A 25,137-nucleotide genomic window follows, 5' to 3' on the forward strand; every position below is an offset into this window, starting at 1 on the left:
CGTTTTTTCTGGGGTATCCTGTGTAAAGCTAGCTGAAATTCAGTAGCACTAGGATGCATGTAGCACTGTAATGCATTTGATAAAAAAGACTGGTGCAACAGGTCTTCCTGTATGTGAAATAGGTAGGGTGTTGGCAAACATAAACTCAAACCCAACAACGTACTCAGTCTTTAAATAATTTCAATAAATGACCATGAATTTAAACAAAAGTGCATAATTTTTAATTGAAGATCTTGAATATAGTAAAATTGATCTTGTATCTTCCCTTTCTCCCCTGCTTTGGAATGTTTTGTTTTGTTTTTTTATATATTTTTTTATGTAGGGTTTAGCTGAGAATAAAAGCACGTTAGGACCAGAAGAAGTCCGGAAATCTGCTCTGACACTGGTAATGGGTGCCCTTGATAATCCTAACCCTATTTTGAGATGTGCAGCAGGTGAAGCTCTTGGCAGAATGGCTCAAGTGGTTGGAGAAGCCTCTTTCATTGCTAGAATGGCTCAATACAGTTTTGATAAGTAAGTTGGTTTTGATTCAGAAAAGGAAATAAAAGTATAATTTAACGTAGTTTGGAAGATTCCTAAATACCATATTGATTATTTTGTTCCCTTCATGCTTGATTGCTATGATTTTGTAGATCTAACAAACCTTCAGAGTCTTCTCTTTTTGTTTTATTTCATGTGATTATTCCAGAAATAAAAGCTAAGTTGTTAAACTACTTGGGATGTGAAATGATACCAGTGAATAGTTTTTGATGAATTACTTGAAGGTGACTAAACTGCTTCAGATAAATAAACGCAGCTTACACATACTGTGTATTTAATATGAATCACGTGATAGGGGTTCTGTTTTATCAAAACATCCTATTTACATAGTGATTTAACTTACCTACTGGCCCATAATTTTTTCTATATTTTGTTGTTAATCTCAGGTCTTCAGAAAGATGTCTGGTAGATGTAACAGACAACATGTTTCCAAACTTTCGGCTTAAATTTAAGTCATAAACCTAACTGTGAATTAAAAAGTTATGTATGTGGCGTGCATTGAGAAGCAGAGGTATTGTGGAAAATACTCAACAAGTCACTGCTTCATACAACTAGGTCATTCAAAATGTTATTCATTCTGTTTGAGTTTCATTAATAAAACTATTAAAAAAAAATGTTTACTGGAAAAGTCCTAGAACTCGGCTATAGAAGAAAACAGCTGTATTAACAAGTTATTCAGTTGACTTTGCAGTGGAAGACGTAGCTGTGGATTTCTTTGTCATTTCTCAATGTGTGTTGTCATTTTTTCATTCTTTATTCCTTTTCACTGCAGTGGTCTAGCAATTACTTTTCTGATTATTAAATTAGTCTGCTGTAAAACACTGGTAAACACTAGATGCTTTTCCTATATTCTTTCACTTCCAAAACTCCTCTTCATCTAAAATGTCAAGTTCTGATCAGGAAGAGAGAAAATAACTATTAAAATATTTTTTTAATTTTCTTGTATGTAATCTGGTTTAATAGCAATGTAGATTAAATACATTGTTTTTGCTTTTGTTGTTAAGGGTTCTCAAGATCTTGTAAGGTGGCCTGCAAAATTCTGTTAGTCATTTGCACTGTTATGGTACTTGAAGGGTTCTTTGTTACAAACTTAGTGAATTACATGATTTCATTTTATTTAAAAATTGATAGGTTGAAATCTGCTCGCGATGTTGTATCAAGAACGGGCCATTCTTTGGCTCTGGGCTGTCTCCATCGGTATGTTGGTGGGATAGGTTCTGGACAGCATCTGAAAACTAGTGTCAGTATTCTCTTGGCCTTGGCACAAGATGGAACCTCTCCTGAAGTCCAGGTAAAAAACACAACCCCCACAAAACTACTTTAAAATGTTCAGGATTAAAATGAAAAATGAAATTACGTGTTCAGATGTTCTTTCACAGAGATTGTCACATGTAAGCCAAATCATATGGATATAGCATGTGCCAGGGAGCGTGAAGAAAGTGGAACTTCCTTTATGAGCTCTTACAAATACGTACTGCCATTAAAACATAACCTTACTGTTAGTTAGGGAGGCAGTTGCAAGGAGTTACGTTCAGTCAGACTGACAAGTGTCTGCTTGTCAGGTGAGCCAGAGTAATTCACTGTGGGCATATTCCTAACTGAGTGTAATTGTAAAGCAAAATGTGTTAGTTGTACCTTAGCTGCCTAAACTAAAGTTTTTAATAACTGGCTAATGGTTAACATGTGATCAGTTACTGGAGTCTCAGATGATGAGCAGTAGTTTTCTTTGCCAAGTAATTTCCGTATATGTGATACTGTGAACACAGTATGGCAGTACATCATCTTTAGGGGGTTACATTATGATAACAAAAATCTGTTGCAAGCTGAACTGCAGTTAAAGGACAGAAGGGGAACTAGTAGGAGCCAAGTCCAGGAAAAGGCAAAGGCAGGCAGAGATTTCTATCCACTATGGACTGTAGAGGTGGACAAGAGGACAACATGACTGCTGAAAGTTACTGCTGGAGTAAAAAGGGGACTAGACATGCTGCTGAAAGAGCAATGCCTTTGGAGTTGCTGAATATGTATAAACAATATGCAGTTCAGAAAGTTTCCTAGGTTGAAAATACTTGAAAACTGGTAGAATACTCTGTCTTTACTCTCCCAGGAGAAATTTGGGGGGTCAGTGTCTTGGTCTGTCTTTACTCTCCCTTAAGCATCTGTTTGTGGCTGCTGCTGTAAAAAGGAGAGGCCTAGATGGATCAGTACATCGGTCTTTACATTAAGAAGTTGAATATTAGAGGGAAAAGTGCTGATTTTTTTTTTTTCTCCTGCAATGAAATCTATCAAAGCATTAGAATAAAAGAATTACTTAAGAAGGAAAAAAAAAGAAGATACCTTTTTTGGGTAAAAGCAGGTGTCTTGTCTGTAATTATTGTTCTTCAAAGATTATGGTGTAATTGCATGATATAATAGGTAGTTTTTTGTCATTCTTTTCACAAGTTACTGCAAGGAAATGATTATTTGGAATAGTTACTGACTAATATGCTTTAGCAGAAGGAAGTTGTGTGCAACCCATGGGTAGGGCACTTCATACCCATGGACTTGAGAAGCTGAAGCCCCCAGTAACTATACAGAAGTAACATACTTCCACCTTGGTTTAAATTGTTAACTTGATAGAATATGTAATAGAGTACCTTCTTATTTCTTTTCCTCAGAGCGATAAAAAAAATAATCAAAATAATCAAGCTTGTCACATGAGAAAACAAGCTTAGTTTGTTTGGAGATAATGTTTAAAAAATAATAATTATAAATACAATTTAAAGTCTCTTTTAAATTTCCTTAGTTTATTTAAGGTAAGACAAAGTTCCGTTTGCATATGTAACTTACTTCATGTATGAATAAGTAATTTTGAAGCATATAATTGTGTACCATTCATGTAAAAAACAAAATGGTGTTACTGCTTTATGAAACAAATGTGAAGTATAAAGGGGAAGCCCAGGTGGAACTTGCATGCCTACCTTATTTTCTGTTGAGAGTATGACACCAGGCTGCTGTGAAAAGCTAAGCTTTCAAACCTCATCCCTCACTGGATCAGTGTGGATACTCAGAAACTGTATGGGAACATGAGTAACGGAAATTTGCAGGAATGAAAGGATAAGCTGTAATGTGCTACTATGTGGGTAGGACTGTAGAAGTAGTTATGTGATTGCTAGTGCTAATGTGTTTTGGGTCGCCTCAGAGAGGAGTAAAAAGGAGCAGTTTTAAAGTGCAGGTTTTCCAGCTTACTCCTCAGAGTCTAGCTTTGTAACTGTAATATCCTTTTAACTTAGTCTTTTCAGTGCAATTGCATCACGTATTTAATGGAAGAAAATTCTGAAATAAGGTCATGTATTATAAAGAGAGATCTAATGCTTTCAGGTCTGTCAGGGGAATTTATTTTCTATGAAATGTCAGTGACCAAAAAGACTGTCCCCTTGCCCACTTCTTGCTTTGACCATTAAAATAAATTGTTTTGCTCTTTTGTTATTTACTTATCTTGCAACTGAAATAGGTTGATCTTTCACCGTTTTTTTTCTCATCCTGTATTACATGGACTGTGAACAGCACCGCTTTCTTCTCTTTCACCCTCTAATAAGAAAATTAATTGGAAAATGCATGTGAATCTTTCAATTTGTCATGAAAATCAGCTTCTATGGGAATGTCAAAGGCACTCCCCACTAAGGAATTTGTCAACTGTCCATTTCAGACTCTACATCCAGTTTTACAGCAGAATGATTCTCTCTTTCTCCTGTCTTAAGAGTCACTCTTCTTTTTTCCTTTTTTTAAGTGGGTGTGTTGTTTGTGTTTGTATTTTTCTTCCTCAAAGTGCTTAACCATTTTTTGCTCAAATTCTTTGTCATCTTGATCTCCATTATCCCCAAAACTGCTGATAACCGAACAGTATGCTAGAGATATTTAAACTCCCAGGTGGTTGCTTGAGATTCTGAGACCTTTGAAACACTTCTGGAGTCAGCGTAGCTAGCTAGACATGTTTAAGCAAGGATGTAGAGAGCTAGGCTCAGTCTGCATACAAAATTGTTTCGATTTCCTAAATGTATTACTGAAAAATATTCCTTTGGTTTTTTGATAGACCTGGTCTCTCCATTCGCTTGCCTTGATAGTAGATTCTAGTGGACCAATGTACCGTGGATACGTGGAGCCAACGCTTTCTCTAGTTCTTACTCTGCTCTTAACTGTTCCACCATCGCATACAGAAGTACATCAATGCTTAGGCCGATGTCTTGGAGCTATAATAACAACTGTTGGGCCTGAACTGCAAGGTTAGTGGGAATTTGAAGAGAAAACAAAAAAAAAAAATCTAACTTGTATAAAGATAATATATTGCAGTCTTAAATGGGAGAAATTAAATTTTTGTTTGTTGCAGTTGCAGGGTGGGGGGATGTGTGTTGACAAATTCAGTTACAGTCCTGCAAGCCACCTCACTTCTGATCCTACTTGTGACTGCTTGGGGCTTTTTTGACTGCAGTTTGAGATTTCTATAAAGAAGTTTCAGTTACGTACGGTGTTCTGGCTAATGCAAATTTGCATGGTAGGTGAAAGATAAAAAACACCCTTGCTGCATATGTTGCCGCATATATTTGTGTATAGGTGGGGCAAGAGGCAAGATTTTTCCTCTACTTTTTCAACACATGTTGATTTTAATCTTAACCAATGGCAAGGGTGTTTCTTTGAAGTTGTGTAGATACTAATTTGTGGTAGGAACTCAGAAAAGTTGCATGTTAATCTGTGAACTTTGAAGCATTATAAATTCTTGTTTCTAAAGGTTTAAAGTCTACAGTTGTCATACAAAAATATGCTGTGTTAAGGATATCATATTACATCTTAGGTAACGGAGCTACAATTTCAACAATCCGTTCTTCCTGTTTGGTGGGATGTGCAATCACACAAGACCATTCAGACTCGCTTGTTCAGGCAGCTGCCATATCCTGCCTTCAGCAGCTTCATATGTTTGCACCACGGCATGTCAACCTCTCCAGTCTGGTTCCCAGTCTTTGTGTGAGTACAAAATACATCCCTTTTGTTCCTCAAAGTTATGTACTTGCTTAGCAGAGGACAGGAGAAGCACTTAGCAAGATGTCAAGGATACCCATATGTAATAAGCAAGCCACATTTATAAAAACACTGGAGTGCAAAAAAAGATGTCTATACCTAAGCCACTTTAGAGCTTTTCAGAATGCTGCCCAAATTGAAGTCATAGGGTTTGATTATCTTTCACTCTAGATAACACAAGAGAGCAAGCATTTATTTATAATATCATAGAATCATAGAATGGTTTCAGTTGGAATGGACCTTAAAGATCATCTAGTTCCAACCCCCCTGCCATGGGCAGGGACACCTTCCACTAGACCAGGTTGCTCAAAGCCCCATCTAACTTGGCCTTAAACACTTGCAGGGAGGGAGTATCCACAGCTTCTCTGGGCAGCCTGTTCCAGTGTCTCACCGCCCTCACAGCAAAGAATTTCCTCCTAATCTATGATCTAAATCTCCCCTCTTTCAGTTTAAAACCATTCCCCCTCATCCTATCACTACATGTCCTTGTAAAAAGCCCCTCTCCCACTTCCCTGTAGGCCCCGTTCAGGTACTGGAAGGCTGCTATAAGGTCTCCCCAGAGCCTTCTCTTCTCCAGGCTGAACAACCCCAACTCTCTCAGCCTGTCTTCACAGGAGAGGTGCTCCAGCCCTCTGATCATCTTTGTGGCCTTCCTCTGGACTCTCTCTAACAGCTCCATGTCCTTCTTATGTTGGGGCCCCCAGAGCTGGATGCAGTACTCCATGTGGGGTCTCATGAGAGCAGAATAGAGGGGCAGAATCACCTCGCTTGACCTGCTGGCCACACTGCTTTTTGATGCAGCCCAGGATGTGGCTGGCTTTCTGGGCTGCAAGCACACATTGCCAGCTCATGTTGAGCTTCTCGTCAACCATCACCCCCAAGTCCTCTCCTCAGGGCTGCTCTCCATCCATTTTCCGCCCAGCTTGTATTTGTTCTTGGGATTGCCCCGACCCACATACAGGACCTTGCACTTGGCCTTGTTGAACTTTATGCGGTTGGCATGGGACCACCTCTCAAGCCTGTCAGGGTCCCCCTGGATGGCGAGTAATATGACTAAGTAAAAAGATACTGAAACGCTCTGTTTTCTGCAACTGATTGTATGCATAGAGGGAAGTGAGTGAGCTGGGGAAAGGTAGGAGATTTTGCATCTATTTTACCACTATCAGCATAGTAGATGCTGACATTCAAATTCTTGTGCTGCAGTTGTTGGCGTTACTTTCTCCATCCATTAGTCTTCTGTCAGCAAATCCTGGCTTAAGCTTGGAAGTGAGGCAGAGACTGGAACCCAAAACATACCAAATACAGGTATAAGAGGAAAAGTAGTATGTGCATTTTGGTGTGGGATGCTATTTTTTTATTATTATTCTTTTAAAAATTATTTTTAGAGGGTTCAGCAGTACAGTATTGAGAAGTTTGAAAAGCCTCTCCCTAATATCTGTTGGATGTTTTGCAAAGTTTGTGGAACTGGTGACTCTGTTACCTGCAGGAGTGAGATCCTACTTATGTCAACATTGGAACTTTTTCTTAGTCTGCTATCCAGATTTTTCCTAGGGAATCCTCTCATTGTTACGTGCTTCTTCCCAACGCTCTAGAGCACTCCTGGGAGTGCAGTGTGTTCCCAGAATCTGTCGCTTCGCCTTTCACAAAATTTTGCACAAAAGAGGTGCAACGTACCCAAAAGTAGGTAGGCTCTTCTGTATGACTGCTACATATAACGTGACAAACAATCCCTATAGCCATTTGCTCTGTCAGTACCAGTGGGTGATATTACAGACAGTGACAGTTTTAAAAACTTTTCCCAGGTTTTTCTGATCTCTTTCCTGTTCCTTTATGGTCCTCTGCTAAACAAAAGCTATTTTTCTTCTCTTTTCTCATATTCCTTCCTTCCAAGTAATACTTAGTTTGATAAGTTTTCCTCTGAATTGTCTTGTGCATTTCTTTATACTGCAAATACATAGATGTGTAGGCAAGGTCTGCCTTACCTGCCCCATTAACAAACTCTTAATTGCTTTCTAACTCACTTTTGAATGGAATTAATGCCATGTATCAAAATTAAACCACATAGTTCCACCATGTAGTTAATTTCTTCTTCTTGTATTGGCTTCATAACCACTAGTTGTTTGTTTTGTAACTTAAAACAGGGAATACTCTTTCCATTAATTAAATCTCCTAAATGTTCTTTGTTTTAGTTCCATTAAAACAACCTTGGTGTGATATTTAGAGGTCTTTAAAGTCTGCTTGGTTTTTTTTTCAGTACTAAAATCTTGTATATTCATATGTAGAATAAAGATCTACTGTTAAAATGCTTCATAAACTATACAACCCGTTCATTCGAGTCCAGTTGGAGGCCTGTATCTAGTGGAGTCCCTCAAGGGTCGGTACTAGGACCAGTACTAGTCAATATATTCATTAATGACTTGGATGAGGGAATAGAGTGCACTGTCAGCAAGTTCGCTGATGACACAAAACTGGGAGGAGTGGCTGATACACCGGAAGGCTGCGCAGCCATTCAGAGAGACCTGGACAGGCTGGAGAGTTGGGCGGGGAGAAATTTAATGAAATATAACAAGGGCAAGTGTAGAGTCCTGCATCTGGGCAAGAACAACCCCATGTACCAGTACAAGTTGGGGGCAGACCTGTTGGAGAGCAGGGTAGGGGAAAGGGTCCTGAGGGTCCTGGTGGACAGCAGGATGACCATGAGCCAGCAGTGTGCCCTTGTGGCCAAGAAGGCCAATGGCATCCTGGGGTGTATTAGAACGGGTGTGGTCAGCAGGTCGAGAGAGGTTCTCCTCCCCCTCTACTCTGCCCTGGTGAGGCTGCATCTGGAATATTGTATCCAGTTCTGGGCCCCTCAGTTCAAGGAGGACAGGGATCTGCTAGAGAGAGTCCAGCGCAGAGCCACGAAGATGATTAAGGGAGTGGAACATGTCCCTTATGAGGAGAGGCTGAGGGAGCTGGGTCTCTTTAGCTTGGAGAAGAGGAGACTGAGGGGTGACCTCATCAATGTTTATAAATATGTAAAGGGCAAGTGTCATGAGGATGGAGCCAGGCTCTTCTCAGTGACATCCCTTGACAGGACAAGGGGCAATGGGTGCAAGCTGGAACACAGGAGGTTCCACATAAATATGAGGAAAAACTTCTTTACCGTGAAGGTGACTGAACACTGGAACAGGCTGCCCAGAGAGGCTGTGGAGTCTCCTTCTCTGGAGGCATTCAAAACCTGCCTGGATGCATTCCTGTGTGATATGGTCTAGGTAATCCTGCTCCGGCAGGGGGATTGGACTAGATGATCTTTCGAGGTCTCTTCCAATCCCTAACATTCTGTGATTCTGTGATTTCGGAAAGCAATTTCCATCCACATAATAACCTAATACGGAGAAAGCAAATGTGTATTTGGTTTATTAAAAGCAAATTCCCCAGGGTAAATAAAGAATTAGAGTTTCTTAAAGAGCACTCTTCATCTCCTACACTGTGGAAAAAAGTACAGTTCTCTGTGCAGCTACTTCCTCTTAGGAAAATAGGGACCATGCACAGTTCTTCTATAAGAAAAATATTTGCTTGTACTTGAGGTGATTCAAAGGAATTAGAAATTAGTGTTGGTTAGCAAATAAATCTGAAGCTGTCTTGTTGAGAGGCACTTATAAAAACTTACACTGTAAATTCTGCTGCAAGTTTGAAATAAAAGTTTTTATAAAAACTGTTGTGTGGTGCAGCTGATAATGGCTTTTTGTTTAAAAGAATGTGATTTACAGCTATAGCAGAATATGAGGTTGAGTAGTACTGAAGAGTGTAACAGATTAGAAAGTGTAATTAGTCTAAAATCACATGGGCACAGTAGTTCCAGTATGTAAGCTCTTATCTCTTTAACCAGATAACGGCTGTCAGCTCTGTATATGTCAGCTTTATTTTCACATTCGTATGTTATAAAAAGTGCTTACTTCTGAACTCTCAAGGTCTTGTAAAGAGCTTGGTACTCAGCAGTTCACACATGGGCATATAATTGAAAAGTAAAATGCTGTTAGTCCTTAGCAGTGCTAAGATATTGATATGGGGGTGCAGCAGTTCACTCACCTGTAATGGTTCTGATTTTAGGTTCATTTGTGCAGCTCTCACTTGCTCCTTCGCCGGGCTGCAGTTGCATGTTTACGACAGCTTGCTCAGAGGGAAGCAGCAGAAGTATGTGAATATGCCATGAGCTTAGCAAAAAGTGCTGGAGACAAAGAGAATAGTGGCATCAGTAAGTATTTCTTTCATATGGCCTTTTTGTAAGAGTTGAGTGCACATATGCATGCATATGTGTGGTTTGCCCTCAGAGAGGGGAAAAAATCCCAACGACACCCCCCCAACAATAAAAGAAAAAACTAAAACCATCCCTTCTAATAACTTCTGGCCACACCCCTGCTTACCCCTTGAATTTCACTTATAATTTAACTTTTTGTAAAGTTCAGACTTGAACTTCTCTGCTTCATTAAGAGTGGCAATCAAATAGGGAATGCAGTGCATATACAGTGGAAACATTTTACAGTTTTTTTGGTATTTTAGGTCTTTTTCTTTTGAGAATTGACTTAATTGTATGCTGTTTGATTGAGATATCTAGTTGTGTTATATTCTGTTAACAGAACGTCTGCTAGCCTGTGGACTTTGCTGGCTGGTTCAATTCTTACATGTATCATTTTATTCTGAAAATAGGAGGCTCAGCAGTGTTGGTCAGCACAGTCTTCATACGAACGTAAAATCGGGAGCTTACTTGTGTTAAATCACACTCGTTAAGTCTGTCTCTGAAAAGGTTCCTTAGAGTCTAGTACTATTAAGGGTTTTTACAAATTCATGGGGTATGTACCTTGAAAAGAGAGAGACTTTCTTTTACATTTTTTTTTTTTAAGTAATACTAGGAGGCGTTATTTGCCTTGCAGAAAATAAATCAAATGAATTGTTGTATTTAAATTTTTCTAGTGTTAATTCAGAAGAAATTCAGTAACATTTTGGTGTATCATTGCCTGAACTATACACACATAAATACACAATATCCAGTTCTAGTCTGTTATTCCAAATTTTAAAACTGAGTTATGGATTTCAGAAAAGATTTCTTATTATCATTTTGCAGATATTAATCCTTTTGCACCAGGAGCTGGTTCTCGGCGAGATGCTCATTCCCGGCATCAGGGGGTTAATATAACAGAGACAGGCCTCGAAGGTGTCCTCTTTGGAATGTTGGATCGGGAGACTGATCGGAAGTTGTGCTCAGATATCCACGATACTCTGGGACATATGCTTTCATCGCTGGCAGTAGAAAACCTTTCTCACTGGCTCATGCTTTGTAAGGATGTCCTTGCAGCTTCCAGTGGTGAGTATTCTATAGTGTTCACATAAATGACAGTGTGTCCTTAGTATTAGCATCTTCTGGCAATATTTGTTTGGAGCTTATATTGTACATAGAACTGTCACGGTTTAAAGCTGGGCCGGCTATTAAACCTGCGGCAGATGCTCTCTGTTATCCCCCCCCTCTCCCCCCAAAGGGAAAGGGAAAAGGGAGAGAGACTTCTGGGTTGGAAAGTTAAAACAGTTTTAATAAACTATAATAATGAAAAAGAGTATAATAATTATATTGGAATAATCAAATATATACAAATATATATACAAAACCAAGATTGAGCTCCCCTGAAGTCAGCCACGTCACCACCGGCGCTGCAGGGCAGGCTCCGGGAAGGCCCAGGCTGGGCCTAGCGACAGTTGAGAGCTGGATTCAGGAATGCACGGATCGGAATCAGGGGCAGCAGGAAAACAGACGGAGTCCTCCTTGGACACCGGCCATAGCAGAAAGAGAGCGAGACCCTCGTGATCCCCCCGCTTTATACTGAGAATGACGTGTATGGGATGGAATACCCTCGCTGGTCAATTTTGGGTCACCTGCCCTGTCCGCTTCCCCCTGCAGCTGCGACCCCCCTTTGACTCTTCACTCATAAGCAGTGAGGAATTCAGCAGTGACCTTGGTTTCTCTCAAGAACAAGTACAGCAAGAGCCTTTCTGCACAACATCCCTACTGGTGCCTCAGTGATAACTACAAACTTCGAGCGTTATCAGTCCTGGAAGCAGACACTGTCTGCAAAAACATGCAGTTAGTTTCAGAAAGTGCAGTTACTTAGAGGAGACTTAGCTGAAAGTAAAAATCACTGAAAGGAAAATCGGCCTGGTTTAGGCCAAACCAGGACATTCCACCCCTTATTCCATACCATTCACGTCATACTCAGATCACCACTAACTTTTCATTTTGAAATATATACAGATAACATTAGTTTATGATTCTTCTCTATACAAAAAAAAAAAAGTTCATCAAGTTCATTTAGTTCAGGATTGTGGGTTTCCATCTGGCTAGGAGTCTCCCAGGGTAGGAGAGATGGTATGAGCTTTGTCACAGTTCGTGCCCACGGGTTGCAGGTTAAAGATGTCAGTCTTGAGGAGGTTACTGGACGCCACTTGCAGCTAGCTCCGGTCTCATCACCACTGCTTCAACCTGAAAGACACTTATGAACACTGTTAGTATTATGCAGCAATTAACATCATGCAGTTCAGAATTAAGTATTCTCACCCAAGATCAAATCACCTTCAGGGACACATCGGACTCCACCATCCTGCAGCATCACCCACCAAGTACATCCAGGTCCTTGAGCAAAAGCAATCCCATGAATGGGTTTACCTTTGCCCGTAGCAGGAAGAACCCAAACAGTTTTTCCCAACAGATTCCTTTCATGCACCACAGGGACTTTATCCCCTTCTACTGTATGTAAAAGATCTGACTGAGCAGGGCCAGCTCGGTTGATAGATCCCCTGGTGTTAACTAGCCAGGTAGCTTGTGCCAAATGCTTATCCCAGTTTTTAAAGGTTCCACCCCCCATTGCTTTCAGGGTAGTTTTTAACAGCCCATTATACCGTTCAACTTTCCCAGATGCTGGTGCATGATAGGGGATGTGATATACCCATTCGATGCCATGCTCTTTGGCCCAGTTGTCTATGAGACTGTTTTTGAAATGAGTCCCATTGTCCGACTCAATTCTCTCTGGTGTGCCATGTCACCACAAGATTTGCTTTTCGAGGCATTAAAACTTGCTTAGAAAAAAGAAATCATCAATGTTTTGTTAAGTTTTAAAATACTGCTTTTACGATTAAAAAGCTGGCTGCCTTAAAGTAGGATTTCCAGCAGAGAAGCTGTGTGATTATTTCTCTGATATTTCAGTATCTTAGTGAAAGCACACATACTCTTTTTAGCCTTTATACATCAGGACCATACAGAAGGAAGAGTGCTGTACATGCTCTGAGCTTTCTTTTATGAGGTTTTGTGAGTTACTGATGTGATGATGGGTTACCATAGTGATGAAACTTTTGCTTGTTGTTCAGCTGTGCAGACTTGTTTGCACAGATCTTGTCCTCTGAGACCTTATTCCTGTTTTTCAGCTTGTAGGATGGTTGTGACGCAGATTCTGCTAATTTCCCTTGCATTTATACTTGTTTATTGGCATACTGTGAGTTCATCCTGAAGCTCTTTCTAAATGTTGCCAGCTTTGTGTTTACTGATGAATAATGCTACCAATGATTTCTTCATGCAATGTAGTTACCATACATCTACCCAACGAGAAAGATCTCATTTCCTGAGTTTGAAATTAGCATGTCCTTTTCTTATTTCATATGGGATGGGTTTTAAAGTTTTTAACAGGGTTGTTCAATCTCTTATGTTTTTATTTATTTATTTATTTATTACTAGGTGAAATAATCTCTGAGAGAACCATATTTAAATTAATTTCTCTCAGCTGTACTTTACTAAGCCAGAAATTTCATTTTGAACTCCTTTGGCACATGAACAAAATCTGGTTTGCTTTTTAAACAGAAGTTTACAAATCAGCTGCACAAGGTCCTGGATGCCTTTTCAAAACACTCTTGTTGTGAATTGGCTTCATCCATGTTTGATTTGCCATAGCCTTTTTCTGTCTTTATTGAATGTCTTGACTCTTCAGCTGCTTAAATTCAGACTTTCTAAGAAGCATGCCTTAGTTGGGGTAGGTTACCCTTGCAATAATTTCTTCTCCTTCTCCTTTAATTATTGCCAGAGTAATTTTTGTCCATATCTTGGTATAGACCTTGTCGTTGAGATTTTATGTTCTCATTTCTGAATAGTAGAAGTGTATATGCATGTTTGGTGAGTTGGTTTTTGTCCCTATTTGGATTTTTTTTTTTAATGTGATCCCTGAAGTAATTTTATTTTCTGAAATGGAGTCTTATAGTCACATTCAGAGAAAATAATTTTTTGAACGTTAAGCACATTTGTGGGTGCTGTAAACTGGCTACTTGGCTGCATACATGTCTCATGGCATGGAACTTTGTTGTTTTGTTTCAGTTCAACGTGTGCTCTAGCTTTTACTTGAAATGGGAGCTGATTCTTTGATTCTGAGCCTGGTAATCTCCTTACCCTGTTTATTGGCAATTTAATAGGTTAATTTTCAAAGCTGAGAAGTTTAGATATGGGATTCAGCTATAGTTGGTATCTGTCAAGAATTAACATTATGGGAAATTATTTCATTTAAGCCAAATAAAGGGTAATCCATCCTAGATTAGAGGTGAAAAATATCTCGTCTACTGCTATTCCTATGCCTTTCTACGTTTTTCAAATGTTGTTGTTTCAACAGAACAATTAGTCTATTTTGAATCTGAGTGTAAGGAAAGGCTTGAACATGTCCTTAGCTGTCTTCTGTGGATTGTAACAGTGGGATTTTTTCTTTTTAATTGTTCTCCGTTGTAGACATGAGCACTGCTGCTCCTTTGGGAGGAGGGAAGGATGAGGAATCAGAGAAGAAGGATGAGATGGATGATGATACGATGTTTACCACCTTGGGTGAAGAGGATAAATCCAAGCCTTCTGTAGCACCTCGTTGGGCAACTCGTGTGTTTGCAGCAGACTGCCTGTGCCGAGTTATCATGCTGTGTGAGAACGCGAACAAGGCGCACTTCGATCTGGCACTGGCTCGTTCAGCCAGACTTAAAAACCCAAAAAGTAATTACAGAACGTGCATGTTTTGTTTTGGTTTAATTTTTTTTTATTTTTTGACACCCTTTACAGCTTAAGATTACACAACTAAGAAAAAAATATAAGTAGTTTTCCGTTCATTCAAGTGGTTAAACCCAAAGGAAATGGTCAGCAAAAGTCAATAAAACTGTAGTTGTGTAACTACTGTAGTTACCGTACCATGAACACAAAGAATGAGGTTTGCTGGAGGTTATAAATTCTGACAGACTGATCTGCTTGGAAGAAAAACCCTTAGACTTGCAAACCTTTTCTCCAGTCTAAAATAGAAGCAGTAAATGTCTAGCGAAGGGTGAGCTGGGAACAGTTTCCAAGTTTAACGTAATGACATCAATGAGACTTCAGAGATCATTTTAGCATCTCCAGACGGAAGGGATGCTAGGAAAGAAAAAAGAGATAAGGCCAAGGAATTATTGCTGTGACATTGGTTGCGGAGAGAGGGATGTGGGAGGGAGTTACAATAAGATGTGGACCCAGCTGCTTTATAAAGTTAATTCTTTTGGTATCCATGAGAGTGATGAATATTAGTTTTAGAGCTCATGTTTTGAAGATACTTTTATGAGTTAGAGGATCAAAACTGAGAGGCCAGAGATGACATCGTTTTGTGAAGAAACGTTTTTCTAACATAGAGTAGGAGGTTTCTTGTCCTTGAGTTGTCCGTGTGTATTGGTTCTGGTGCATAGTGATTGTTTACTTTCAGCTATGTAGTGCTTGTGAGGACTTTGTGTATGTAGGATGAATATCATGAGCATCCTAGAATGCCTAGGATTAATAGATTTTAGTGTCTATGTTGTTGAGGGTGTCTGTTATGATAGGGACATTTATCAAGTCTTTGCTTGTGTTGCTTTGATGCAGTCTGGTTCCAGCACTGTGCATTGGTTTTGTGAGAATCTTGTTTCTGATTTGATTTGAGGCTGAGGTCACTGTTTGAAGACTAAAAGGGAAAGTTTATTTTGAGGTGGCGTTGTATTGTAGAGAAAATCATGAAAGAACTGCTGCTGTATAGGGTCCTGCAGAGGATTACATTTAATAATTCTGAGAGTTTACATCTCTGAATTTATTTAAAGTGAACTTGATGAGTTTGGTATCCTTGTAAAAAGGAAAGCTCAGCAAGCTCCTACCCCCTCAACTTCAACTTCCAAAATATTTAAATTTTACTAACATCTGCGATGGTCTGAAAAAGTAAGTGCAGACTTTACCACTTCATAGTTTAAGTTTTCTCCAGTCATTCTTTACTGACATGCCTCTGAAAAGTTTCAGCTAAAAAATAAACTTTTCTTTTTTACCTTGAGACTTGAAAATATGTAGAGCTTTCATAATTTATGGTTTTTGTTAGTCACCCTGGCTATTATGTTTTTAAGTAATTTAATTTCATGTTAGTTGTACAACGTCTGGTATTTTCAAATTGAGAGTAAGGAAAGAAATAAAATGAATAAATAGAGAAGAATAATCCTTTCAGAAATGTTACTGAGTTATGTATTGTTCTTTTCTGCGTGTTGTCTGCTGCTTACTTAGCCTTGGATGTGGCTTTTGGGAGCAGAACTAGAGGCATACTCAAATTTTTAGGTGTTTGAACTTGACGAGGTTTCCTTTATCAGCAGGGGTCACTATAAGCATAGGACTGAAACAGGCATTGCCTTGAAGATTTTCTGTAGGGTTGGGGGAGGATCGCTAAAATTAGCTTTACTAAATGTTCTAATCTCTTCTAAGCTACTCAGCAACATTTACATACTCTATTTAGTGCAATTTCTGTGTATCATCTATTTAATTTTATTTCAAATTTGTGCTTAATTTTTAAGGTTGTCTTAGGAATAAAAGCCCTTGTATCACTTTAAGGAGGGGAAAAAAAGAAAGAAAAATAGGTTACATTCTTTTCTGCCTTCTTCCATACCCTAAATGTGGACCTTTGAAAAACAATAGGTAAAATTTGTACATGTCAGTGTGGAAAATGTTAAAAATATCTGTCATGTTAACTATCTTTGAAGTTACTAAGTAGTTTTTTCTGTTTTGTTCTCAGATGACTTCTTAGTACTGCATCTCTCTGACCTTATTCGAATGGCATTCATGGCTGCGACTGATCACAGCAACCAATTACGAATGGCTGGTCTTCAGGCTCTTGAAGACATTATCAAGAAATTTGCATCAGTTCCCGAGCCAGAGTTTCCAGGCCATGTGATACTGGAGCAGTATCAGGCTAATGTGAGACCTCCTTTATAAGTGCAGGAAATTGTATATTTATGCCAATATGCCAGTATTAGCTTTGAGAACATTTTGTAACTTCAAAAGACCTGTGAAGAGATTTTTGTGTGTGAAAACATACTGAAGAGACTCTTATTTACCTCTTCAAACTTTATTTTTTTACCTCTTCCTATTTTGTAATTTAGTAGCTGATGAAAGTAAAAATTCAGCAGCTATTGATTCTTGAAAGCCAAATATTACAAGTTACATTTAATTTTTGGCAAGAGTGGCATTTCATTTGTAGAATTGGGAATTGGAAAATAACACTGATGCAGTTGCAGATTGAATCTAATAAATCTGTTTTCTTGGGAGTTAATGAATATACTTCTGTTTAAATGAAAACTACAAAAGTATAGGAATGGGAGGTGGGCAGCTGAAGATTTATTTTGGGGTAGTATTGTTTGGGTTTTTTTGCATAGCTTAACTCTCACCTCTTCTGTCTCAACTGTGTCTTTAAGATCTTTGCAAATACTTTTTAAAGACAGTCTTTCATCCTTTTCACTTCCTACCTTTTCCTTCTTCCTTCTGTACTGCTGTAGCCATTGCTTCTGTCTCTTTGACTTGGTCCCTTTCGTTTCAGAAAAATGCTGCCTTATAACAACTGCCTAAAAGACTTTTTTTTTTCCAGTATTTGTCATTTTGGGAACTTGATGCAAATTCAACCATAAACATTTGATTTCATACCATTATTCCTTTGGACATCCAGAAGCCATTGGCTTCTTGAGCCTTAGCATGAATTGCATCTGTAATACTTTTCTGATTAAAAGATACTCATTAACAGAAGAAAGATAGTACCACATACTGGACAAAGGTAGTTGAGACTTAAAAAGGGAATGGGCAAGCAGGAAAAAACTGGTTTAGGACTTTGTTGTTTAAAGAATACTATTGCAAATGTCTGCTAGACAGCAAGGATAAGTTTGGGATGTAACTGTAATGCCAAAACTGGCAATCTTGTCTTGCTTGTTCTGTATATGTGCTTGAGCCTTAAACAAGGTGAGATGAAGAATGTTGTGTCACTATTGTTTTAATTGGATTTTTGAATTTTTCTTCCTGTCAACAGGTTGGAGCTGCTCTGAGACCAGCTTTTTCCCAAGATACACCTTCTGATATAACTGCAAAGGCCTGCCAGGTACAAAGAAAAATGTTCAGATACTATAAGCCAAATTGATTTTCCTTCTCTTTGGAAGAAAGATGCAGAAGAGAAGTAGTAGCAAATGGCTGGAAAATTTTGTAAACCTAAGCCGTCATGTTTTTGCAACATCTTTTGAGTCTTCTAGTAATATATTTTGTTCCTCAGAAGTGCAGAAGTACTTTTAGGGAGCTACATCAGAAAATATTAGTCTTTCTGAAACTAATTGTGTTTCATGTCAATTCTGTATTTGTTGCTAAAAGAAAAAAAAAAAGAAAAAAAACCTTGCTTAATGAGACCAATAGTAATGTATTTATTGACATGTCTTTCCATCTGGTCAAATATTTGGATTACTGACAATTTACCTTTAAACACTAAACTTCCATTCAGATTAATACTCCGTTTTAGTTTTCAGATTATCTGAGCATGCTCATTACAGTCATAGTAACAACCTCTCGGTGAAAATTCAGTGAAAGATTTTTTTTTTTGCGTATGTTTTCTTGTATGTGATCTTGTGCTACTGTAGTTTAAATCAGCTATCAGCAACATAGTTGTAGTAGTATCTGGTATGTGGTTTACGCAACTAAATTACTGCTGTAGTTTAAAACAGCAGTTTAATTAGCTATTCAGACATCAGTTTTAATACGATAACTTTGTATATGTGAGTTTTGTTTAGTAAGTCTTGGTCCAGCAGGACGGTGATGTTATGTTGTTTTATACTCTTAAATTCTAGCAAAATTTGTAAGGATAGATCAAATATAGCATAATTTGGTATCTATACGTAGGAAAGAATATGCTCACCTTACAGAAAGTTTCTGTGCATTTAAAGCTAGATGAAGAGGCAGTTTGTGTGAAAACATGTAACATTTCTTATAACTTGTCAAAATCTTCCCTATTCAACCAGTTTCAAAGTGGATGTGTGCACTTACAGGATCAAATGGTTGGAGATCAGCTTTGGATATTTAACTCACTCTCCAAAAGTTACGTGGACAGAGATGAGCTGCACTGAATGAGTTTGACGTTGTTATAGTTTTAAGTCATTACTGAAACAGCTGTTGACTTGCCCAGCAGCAGGAGTGAAGCTGGTCTTAGTCCTACTGTGAATGAATTACAGATTTGTGGCAGATTTTCAGCAGCCTTCTCCTGTGCACCTTCAGGGCACTTTTTGTGTTTGTGTTTACTTTACTTTAAATATGTCCATCATTCCAGATCATGAGAGGCCCTTCCCCAAAGGCTTTCATGGAACTGGTTCTCTAAAAGCAAAATAAATAAATTTGAGGTAGGACAAAAATGCCATGAAAAAAGAGTTTGTAAAACCTGGACTACTTGAGGTCTGTGAGTTTTTTTGCTTCTGTTCCTCATCCTTGTAGAATCACCACCAGAATCAAAGCAGCTCTTCTGAAAGAATTCGTCCCTTTTTCTTTTTGTAGAAAAGCAGCTGCACCGGAATTCTTTATTGACTGTGTGGTGCCCTGGGCCATGAATGTGTTTCAGAGGATGAATGCCAATGTATGGCACTAGACAGAAGCAGCTGATCTGTGTGATGTTTGGATTTAAAGTACCTGTTTGGGTCATTTAATTCAAAAGAAAGAAAAGGGGGGGAGACACCCAACATCTGTGCACCATGTCTGGTATTGATTGTTCTAGAATGTGGAACTGTTGGTTCCAGATCAGAGCCCGGCTGTTTAAGGATTTTTATCTCACTTATTTCTAGGTGTTTTCTTGACATTAATGATCTTGAAAGCTTCTCATTAGTATGGAGCCTTAATATGTAATTTGAGAGGTGTGTGTTTTTAAAGATGTACTTTTATTGATCGCTGTCCATTACATTCATCACAGTGAATGCAATGACCCTTTACTTGAATGATTTAACCAGACACTTGGGAACAGAATAAAAAAAATCACCTATTTATGGAGGATTAAAAAAACTATTTAAAGTATTTTCCATGTATCTATTACATTACATTGTGTATGCTTTGCAAATATAGCTTTTGTAGCCACTCACCTGAGCAATGCTGTTATCATGGGTGGGGAGAAAACGTCACGTGTTTTGATATTAAGCAGGAAGAGATCTGCTAAGTTTTTTGTGGTGGTTGTTTTGGTTTTTGTTTTCTTATAGATTTTTTTTTCCTTTATAAGGTGGTTGGGTTTTTTGCTAGCTTAGAATGATTCTAAACTTTGTTGTTTAGGTATGTAGCGCTTGGATAGGAAGTGGGGTTGTAAGTGACCTGAATGATCTCCGCCGAGTTCACAACCTTCTTGTCTCTTCCCTGGATAAAGTGCAAGCAGGAAAGGGATCTTCTAGCCAGCTTTACCGAGAGAGTGCAACTACTATGGAAAAACTTGCAGTTCTGAAAGCATGGGCTGAGGTAAACATTGACCATTAAATCTTTAAAAGTTTGAAAAGATTTTGCAGCATAATAGCAGCCTCACACCACCTTCCACCTGCCCTCCTCCTTACCTGTTGCAGTTCTACTCCTGGGATATTTTAATCTCTGTATCTTTCTCTGTTCCTTTTTCTGACATTCTGTTGATCTGTATTTACAGTGATGCTTGATTGCTCTTTGTTTTACTGCACTTTTCTGTATTATACACTGATACCCTATCAGATTTTGATTTTCCTCCCATCTAATTGCTCTTAAAAAAACCCCAAAAACTAAACGACCTTAAAATACGTTCTGGTAAAATACTGCAGTTAATTAACTAGGAGTTTGTCAAAGTGTTCATAATAAATTACAGGCTTAATGTAGATATTGTTGGGGAATGGCTGGAATACCAGAAATCTTCAACTATTTACAAAAGACAGAGTTAGCACTGCCTTGCTTCCTGAAATGTTACCTGCATGCTGTAGAGCTCTACATATAACTACTATAATTACACAAATGGTATTTTGGTTTCTTTTAGAGTAGTACTTTAAGGTTTGGGTTTTTTTCATTAAATTTTCTTGGAAGTTACTTTTGAAATTACATAGGAAAGCATTAACGTTTCAGCTGTGTAATCACCCCATACTGTAATTTTCAGCTTCGATATGGAGCATCTGTTGTGTGAAGACACTTACTTCTATTCTATTTCTTTTCTAAAAATGCTTATTTTTACTGTATTTTCCTGATATCTCTGCTTATCCTCTCGTAGCATCTAGCAAAGACAAACATATAAATGTTCTTATACTCATGTAACACATTTAAAGCCATTTGCATGTATTTATGATACCTAATCTGCTCCCAGAAGGTGACGATTACTCTAATTTATCTAGTAGCTCTTAATGTAGGTCAAACAAATCTTTGCAATAAGGATGCATTGATTGAATAAAATCAGTTATTTAGATCAGTATGTCTGCATAGAGCAGAGGTAATTGACACTTTTTTAGGAAAAAAGTGCGTAGCCAGATTGTTTTAGGAAAGTGCTATTTATGCCCCTAAGTGTTATACGCTGGTAGAAATAAAAGAAAAAATATTTAAATAAAATGTAATTGTATTGCAAATCTCTTTTTCCCAGTCTTTTTCCGGTGAGTCATCTGTGTATGGAATCTGTTACTTTCACATGGGAAAGGCTGTTGCTTTTTTTCTTTTTAGGATCTCACAGCATGTACTTTCATATCTGTTTTTCTTCTAGGTGTATGTTGTTGCCATGAAAATAAAGAAAGAAGCAGAGACCAAACCAAAGCGTGTTTTAAAGAGCACAGAGGAGGATGAGGATGATTTTGGTACTGTGAATGAGTTGCCACCAGACAGTTTGATAACACTGGTACAACCTGAGCTGCCTGCACTTAGCCGTCTCTGGTTAGCTGCACTGAAAGATTATGCTCTTTTAACTTTACCTGCTGAATTTGCTACTCAGCTTCCACCAGATGGTAAGCACTGGAACTTCTTTTTGTGTTGTTGAGAAAAACAGAAAGAAACCCTTAGTTGAGACTTTAAAATTATTCTCTGCAGTATTTAGCAGGCGTGTTTTTTATGCAAGTGATAAATTTCTGCCTATGTGTAACAGGAACGTACATTTGAAGTTTGAGTGTGCTTGTCTCCTTCAACATGCAATGAAGATATTCTTTATCTGAATCACAGAGATCATTAAAACCATGTCATTGTAGAATTAAGAATACTTCTACACCTCTAATACTTTGATACCAAATGCAAAAAATGTTTGCTAGAAGAAAAACACAGCCCTTGAGATTAGAGTGGATACTATCTTATAATATTTTACTGATTTAAGAATGAGTGTTCTATACGAAAAATGCTGCAAGACGTGATGGCTTTGCCTGCCTTTCTTGCTCTCTGCTTACTGTTCTGTTGTGGCCATTGCACTTTCTTATGAGAGGTACTAATGTTGCTCCTTCACAAGGAGAATTGGGATGCACTGCCACTAACAAGGATTACATCTGAATATGTCATGATCAAATACACTCAGATGAAATAAACTAATAAATTTAGAGTTATTTGCAGAGAATTTCAGAATTTACCTTTGCTTTGCTAATTTAACAGGGGGAGCATTTTACACTCCAGAAACAATTGATACAGCTAGACTGCATTACCGAAACTCCTGGGCTCCCATACTACATGCAGTGGCGCTTTGGCTAAACAGTACAGGGTTTAATGCTTCAGAGACAACAGAAGAGACTGCTGCAGCAATTCCCAATTCACAGAAACGTGCTACATCCATTATGTTAAACCAGACACCTGGAACTCCATCTACCACTAAATCTTTGCCGGAGATAAACAAAGATCGAATGCATTTAATTTTGGGTAAGAGTTACAAGTTTAGAGTTCAGGACCAGCACATTATGGTATGAAATTGTATTGGAATAAGAAAAGATACTTTGCTTGAAATCTGGGAAGTTTAAAATGGATCCCATGTCTGGACAGTAATGTTTCAAAATATGTTTCCTTCTCTCCGTATCTCTCTGCCTCCTGTGTTCTTTATAGCTTTGACAGAATATTTGTTGGTGTGATTATTGTAATTTTTATAGGCGAGTTGTATATCTAGTTTATGTAATTGAATAAAATGAGTAGCAACTGTTCTACGCTGTACTATAATTCAGATGATACAAAATGTTACGCTTCAAAGACACAAAAGCTGCAAGGTTATTAAAATACACACCCTCATAAAAACAGAGTTCTGTAGAGGCTGATATTTGACAAGTCACATGGAGTAGCTTTTGCATCAGTTTTTCGTCTGTGAGTAGCACTTGCTGTTTCCCTTTGTTGTTACCTAACAGCTTTAAGAGGTGGATGTGAACACTTATTCTGAGGAATGCCAACAGTTTGCTGAGGTACACAGATAATTTAAAACCAGAATTAAGTGCCATATGTATAATATGAATATTGCATAATTTTTGAGGCTTAACTTCATCTCAGTTATCTTTACATTTAAAAGAGTTCAATAGAATAAAACTCAATTTACAATTGAGGATTCAGGAGTCTGACTTACAGATCATTAGAACAAAGTGTGGATTTCTATTCAGTAATCTAAGTTGCTTGCTGTCACTGTTCATCATTTTTTCTGCCAAATTTGGAGGAAGACCTGATGCAGACGAGAAAGCGAATACAATTCTGCTATTTCTAATAGATAAACTCTCTTTTCCTTTAAAGGAAGAAGAATTGAAAAAAAAAATGTATCTTTCTGAAGTTGTTAAGAACCTGCTATACTTACAAAGAAATGTAAAAAAGAAAACTTGATTTTTATGATGATGTGAACATTATTTTTAATTATTGCTCTTTTCAGGTGTTAGTATACAGTTTCTGTGTTCCCCGCGACCTGAAGAGCCTGTTGAGCATGTTACATCTTGTTTACAAGCACTTCATACTTTACTGGATTCCCCTTGTGCCAGGATCCATATTGCAGAGGACCAGGTACTGTATGAGCAAGTTGTAACAATCAGCTTTTTCTAGGTCTTGGTCTTTCATCTGTGATAATTACAAAAGCTGTAATTATTTTTGCGTGAGAAAAGTATTTGCTCAGCATAAGCAAGTGACATAAGAATTAGAAATTGTTAAGTCCTAATTAATTTTTTAATATGTATTTTGTTTTACTGTAGCTCCTTGGCGTTGAACTCTTGAGTGTGCTTCACCGACTCCTCCTGACCTGGGATCCTCCTTCAGTCCAGCTACTGGTTACAGGAGTTGTCCAGCAGATAGTAAGAGCAGCTCAAGATTATTTGCAGGAAAAAAGGAACACCCTAAGTAAGATTTTGAAAACACGGCTTGCTTTGCAGAGTAAATAAGCAACAGGTTTTCATATTGGGAAAGGAACTCAAATACATTAGAGTATGGTTACACTGAGGAGGAAAATGCTGTGTATTCCACGGATACTCTTGAGGTATTCGTAATCTTACCTGCTGATTTCTTAACTCTTGTAAGATGTAGTTTTTCTCCCTCTGATCATTCTAGCAGTTATTCTTGTAATGTCCTGGTTTTCATTCTTTTTTCTTGAATATTATGAAACTTGTAGCCACCACACCACTGGTGTACCTTGCTCAGTTTCATTATTTCTCTATTGACTACCTCTAGCACTTCATTTACCTTTTTTCTGAAGTTTAATGGTTCAGCTCCCGATGTAGGGTCTTGTGCATCCCTGGCACAACTGGCATTCATGAGGTGAGTGAACTGCCTCTGGAATCAGTGTGAAAAGTTGCCTGCCCAGAAGATCTTGCCAGGAAGTGAAGCAGACTTGCATCTGGGTTCTTACTTCATGGACATTCGGGGCATGGCAGCAACCAGGAGCTCTGGGAACAGGGTGTGCAAACAGGAGCAAGACTGTTGGCATGGAAAGGCATGCTCATGCAGCCCAGAAGTGTTGCTCAAGACTGTACGAGACTGCTAGAGTCAGCATAGTGATGGCATTCACATACAGCAAGACACAGTCTGCTGACTGAGGAACAATCAGAGGTCTAATGACCTGACTTGACATTCAGATGAAAGTCCTGATGTGACTCTCCTCCAGGTGCTTGTTTCTGCAGCCAGGGCTGAAGGTGACATTAGTGTCTCACCTGTGAGATGTGAAGGAAATGCATGTGAAGGTGAGCAGATTGTGTAGGGTCAGGAAAAGCAAATGGGAGAATGACATGTTCTTCACAGAGATCCTGCAGGTGCAGGAGCCCAAGCGCCATGTGTCACAG

The 25,137-nt window shown here is 38.4% G+C and overlaps 1 protein-coding gene across 4 annotated transcripts in view; it reads left to right on the plus strand.

Moving 5' to 3' along the window:
* The window catches only part of HEATR5B (HEAT repeat containing 5B), a 64,670-nt gene that overhangs the window by 23,043 nt on the left and 16,490 nt on the right, over positions 1–25,137 (plus strand). For all 4 annotated transcript variants that reach the window (XM_068399028.1, XM_068399037.1, XM_068399047.1 and 1 more), the window contains 14 exons: positions 323–513; positions 1,672–1,831; positions 4,610–4,799; positions 5,366–5,535; positions 9,682–9,826; positions 10,694–10,933; positions 14,378–14,629; positions 16,677–16,858; positions 17,958–18,026; positions 20,216–20,395; positions 21,639–21,876; positions 22,505–22,765; positions 23,745–23,872; positions 24,058–24,202. In XM_068399028.1, the coding sequence (XP_068255129.1) occupies positions 323–513; positions 1,672–1,831; positions 4,610–4,799; positions 5,366–5,535; positions 9,682–9,826; positions 10,694–10,933; positions 14,378–14,629; positions 16,677–16,858; positions 17,958–18,026; positions 20,216–20,395; positions 21,639–21,876; positions 22,505–22,765; positions 23,745–23,872; positions 24,058–24,202 (2,551 nt within the window). The remainder of the gene's footprint in view (positions 1–322; positions 514–1,671; positions 1,832–4,609; positions 4,800–5,365; positions 5,536–9,681; positions 9,827–10,693; positions 10,934–14,377; positions 14,630–16,676; positions 16,859–17,957; positions 18,027–20,215; positions 20,396–21,638; positions 21,877–22,504; positions 22,766–23,744; positions 23,873–24,057; positions 24,203–25,137) is intronic.

This window comes from Nyctibius grandis, chromosome 1 (assembly GCF_013368605.1).
Source record: "Nyctibius grandis isolate bNycGra1 chromosome 1, bNycGra1.pri, whole genome shotgun sequence".
Taxonomy (NCBI): domain Eukaryota; kingdom Metazoa; phylum Chordata; class Aves; order Nyctibiiformes; family Nyctibiidae; genus Nyctibius; species Nyctibius grandis.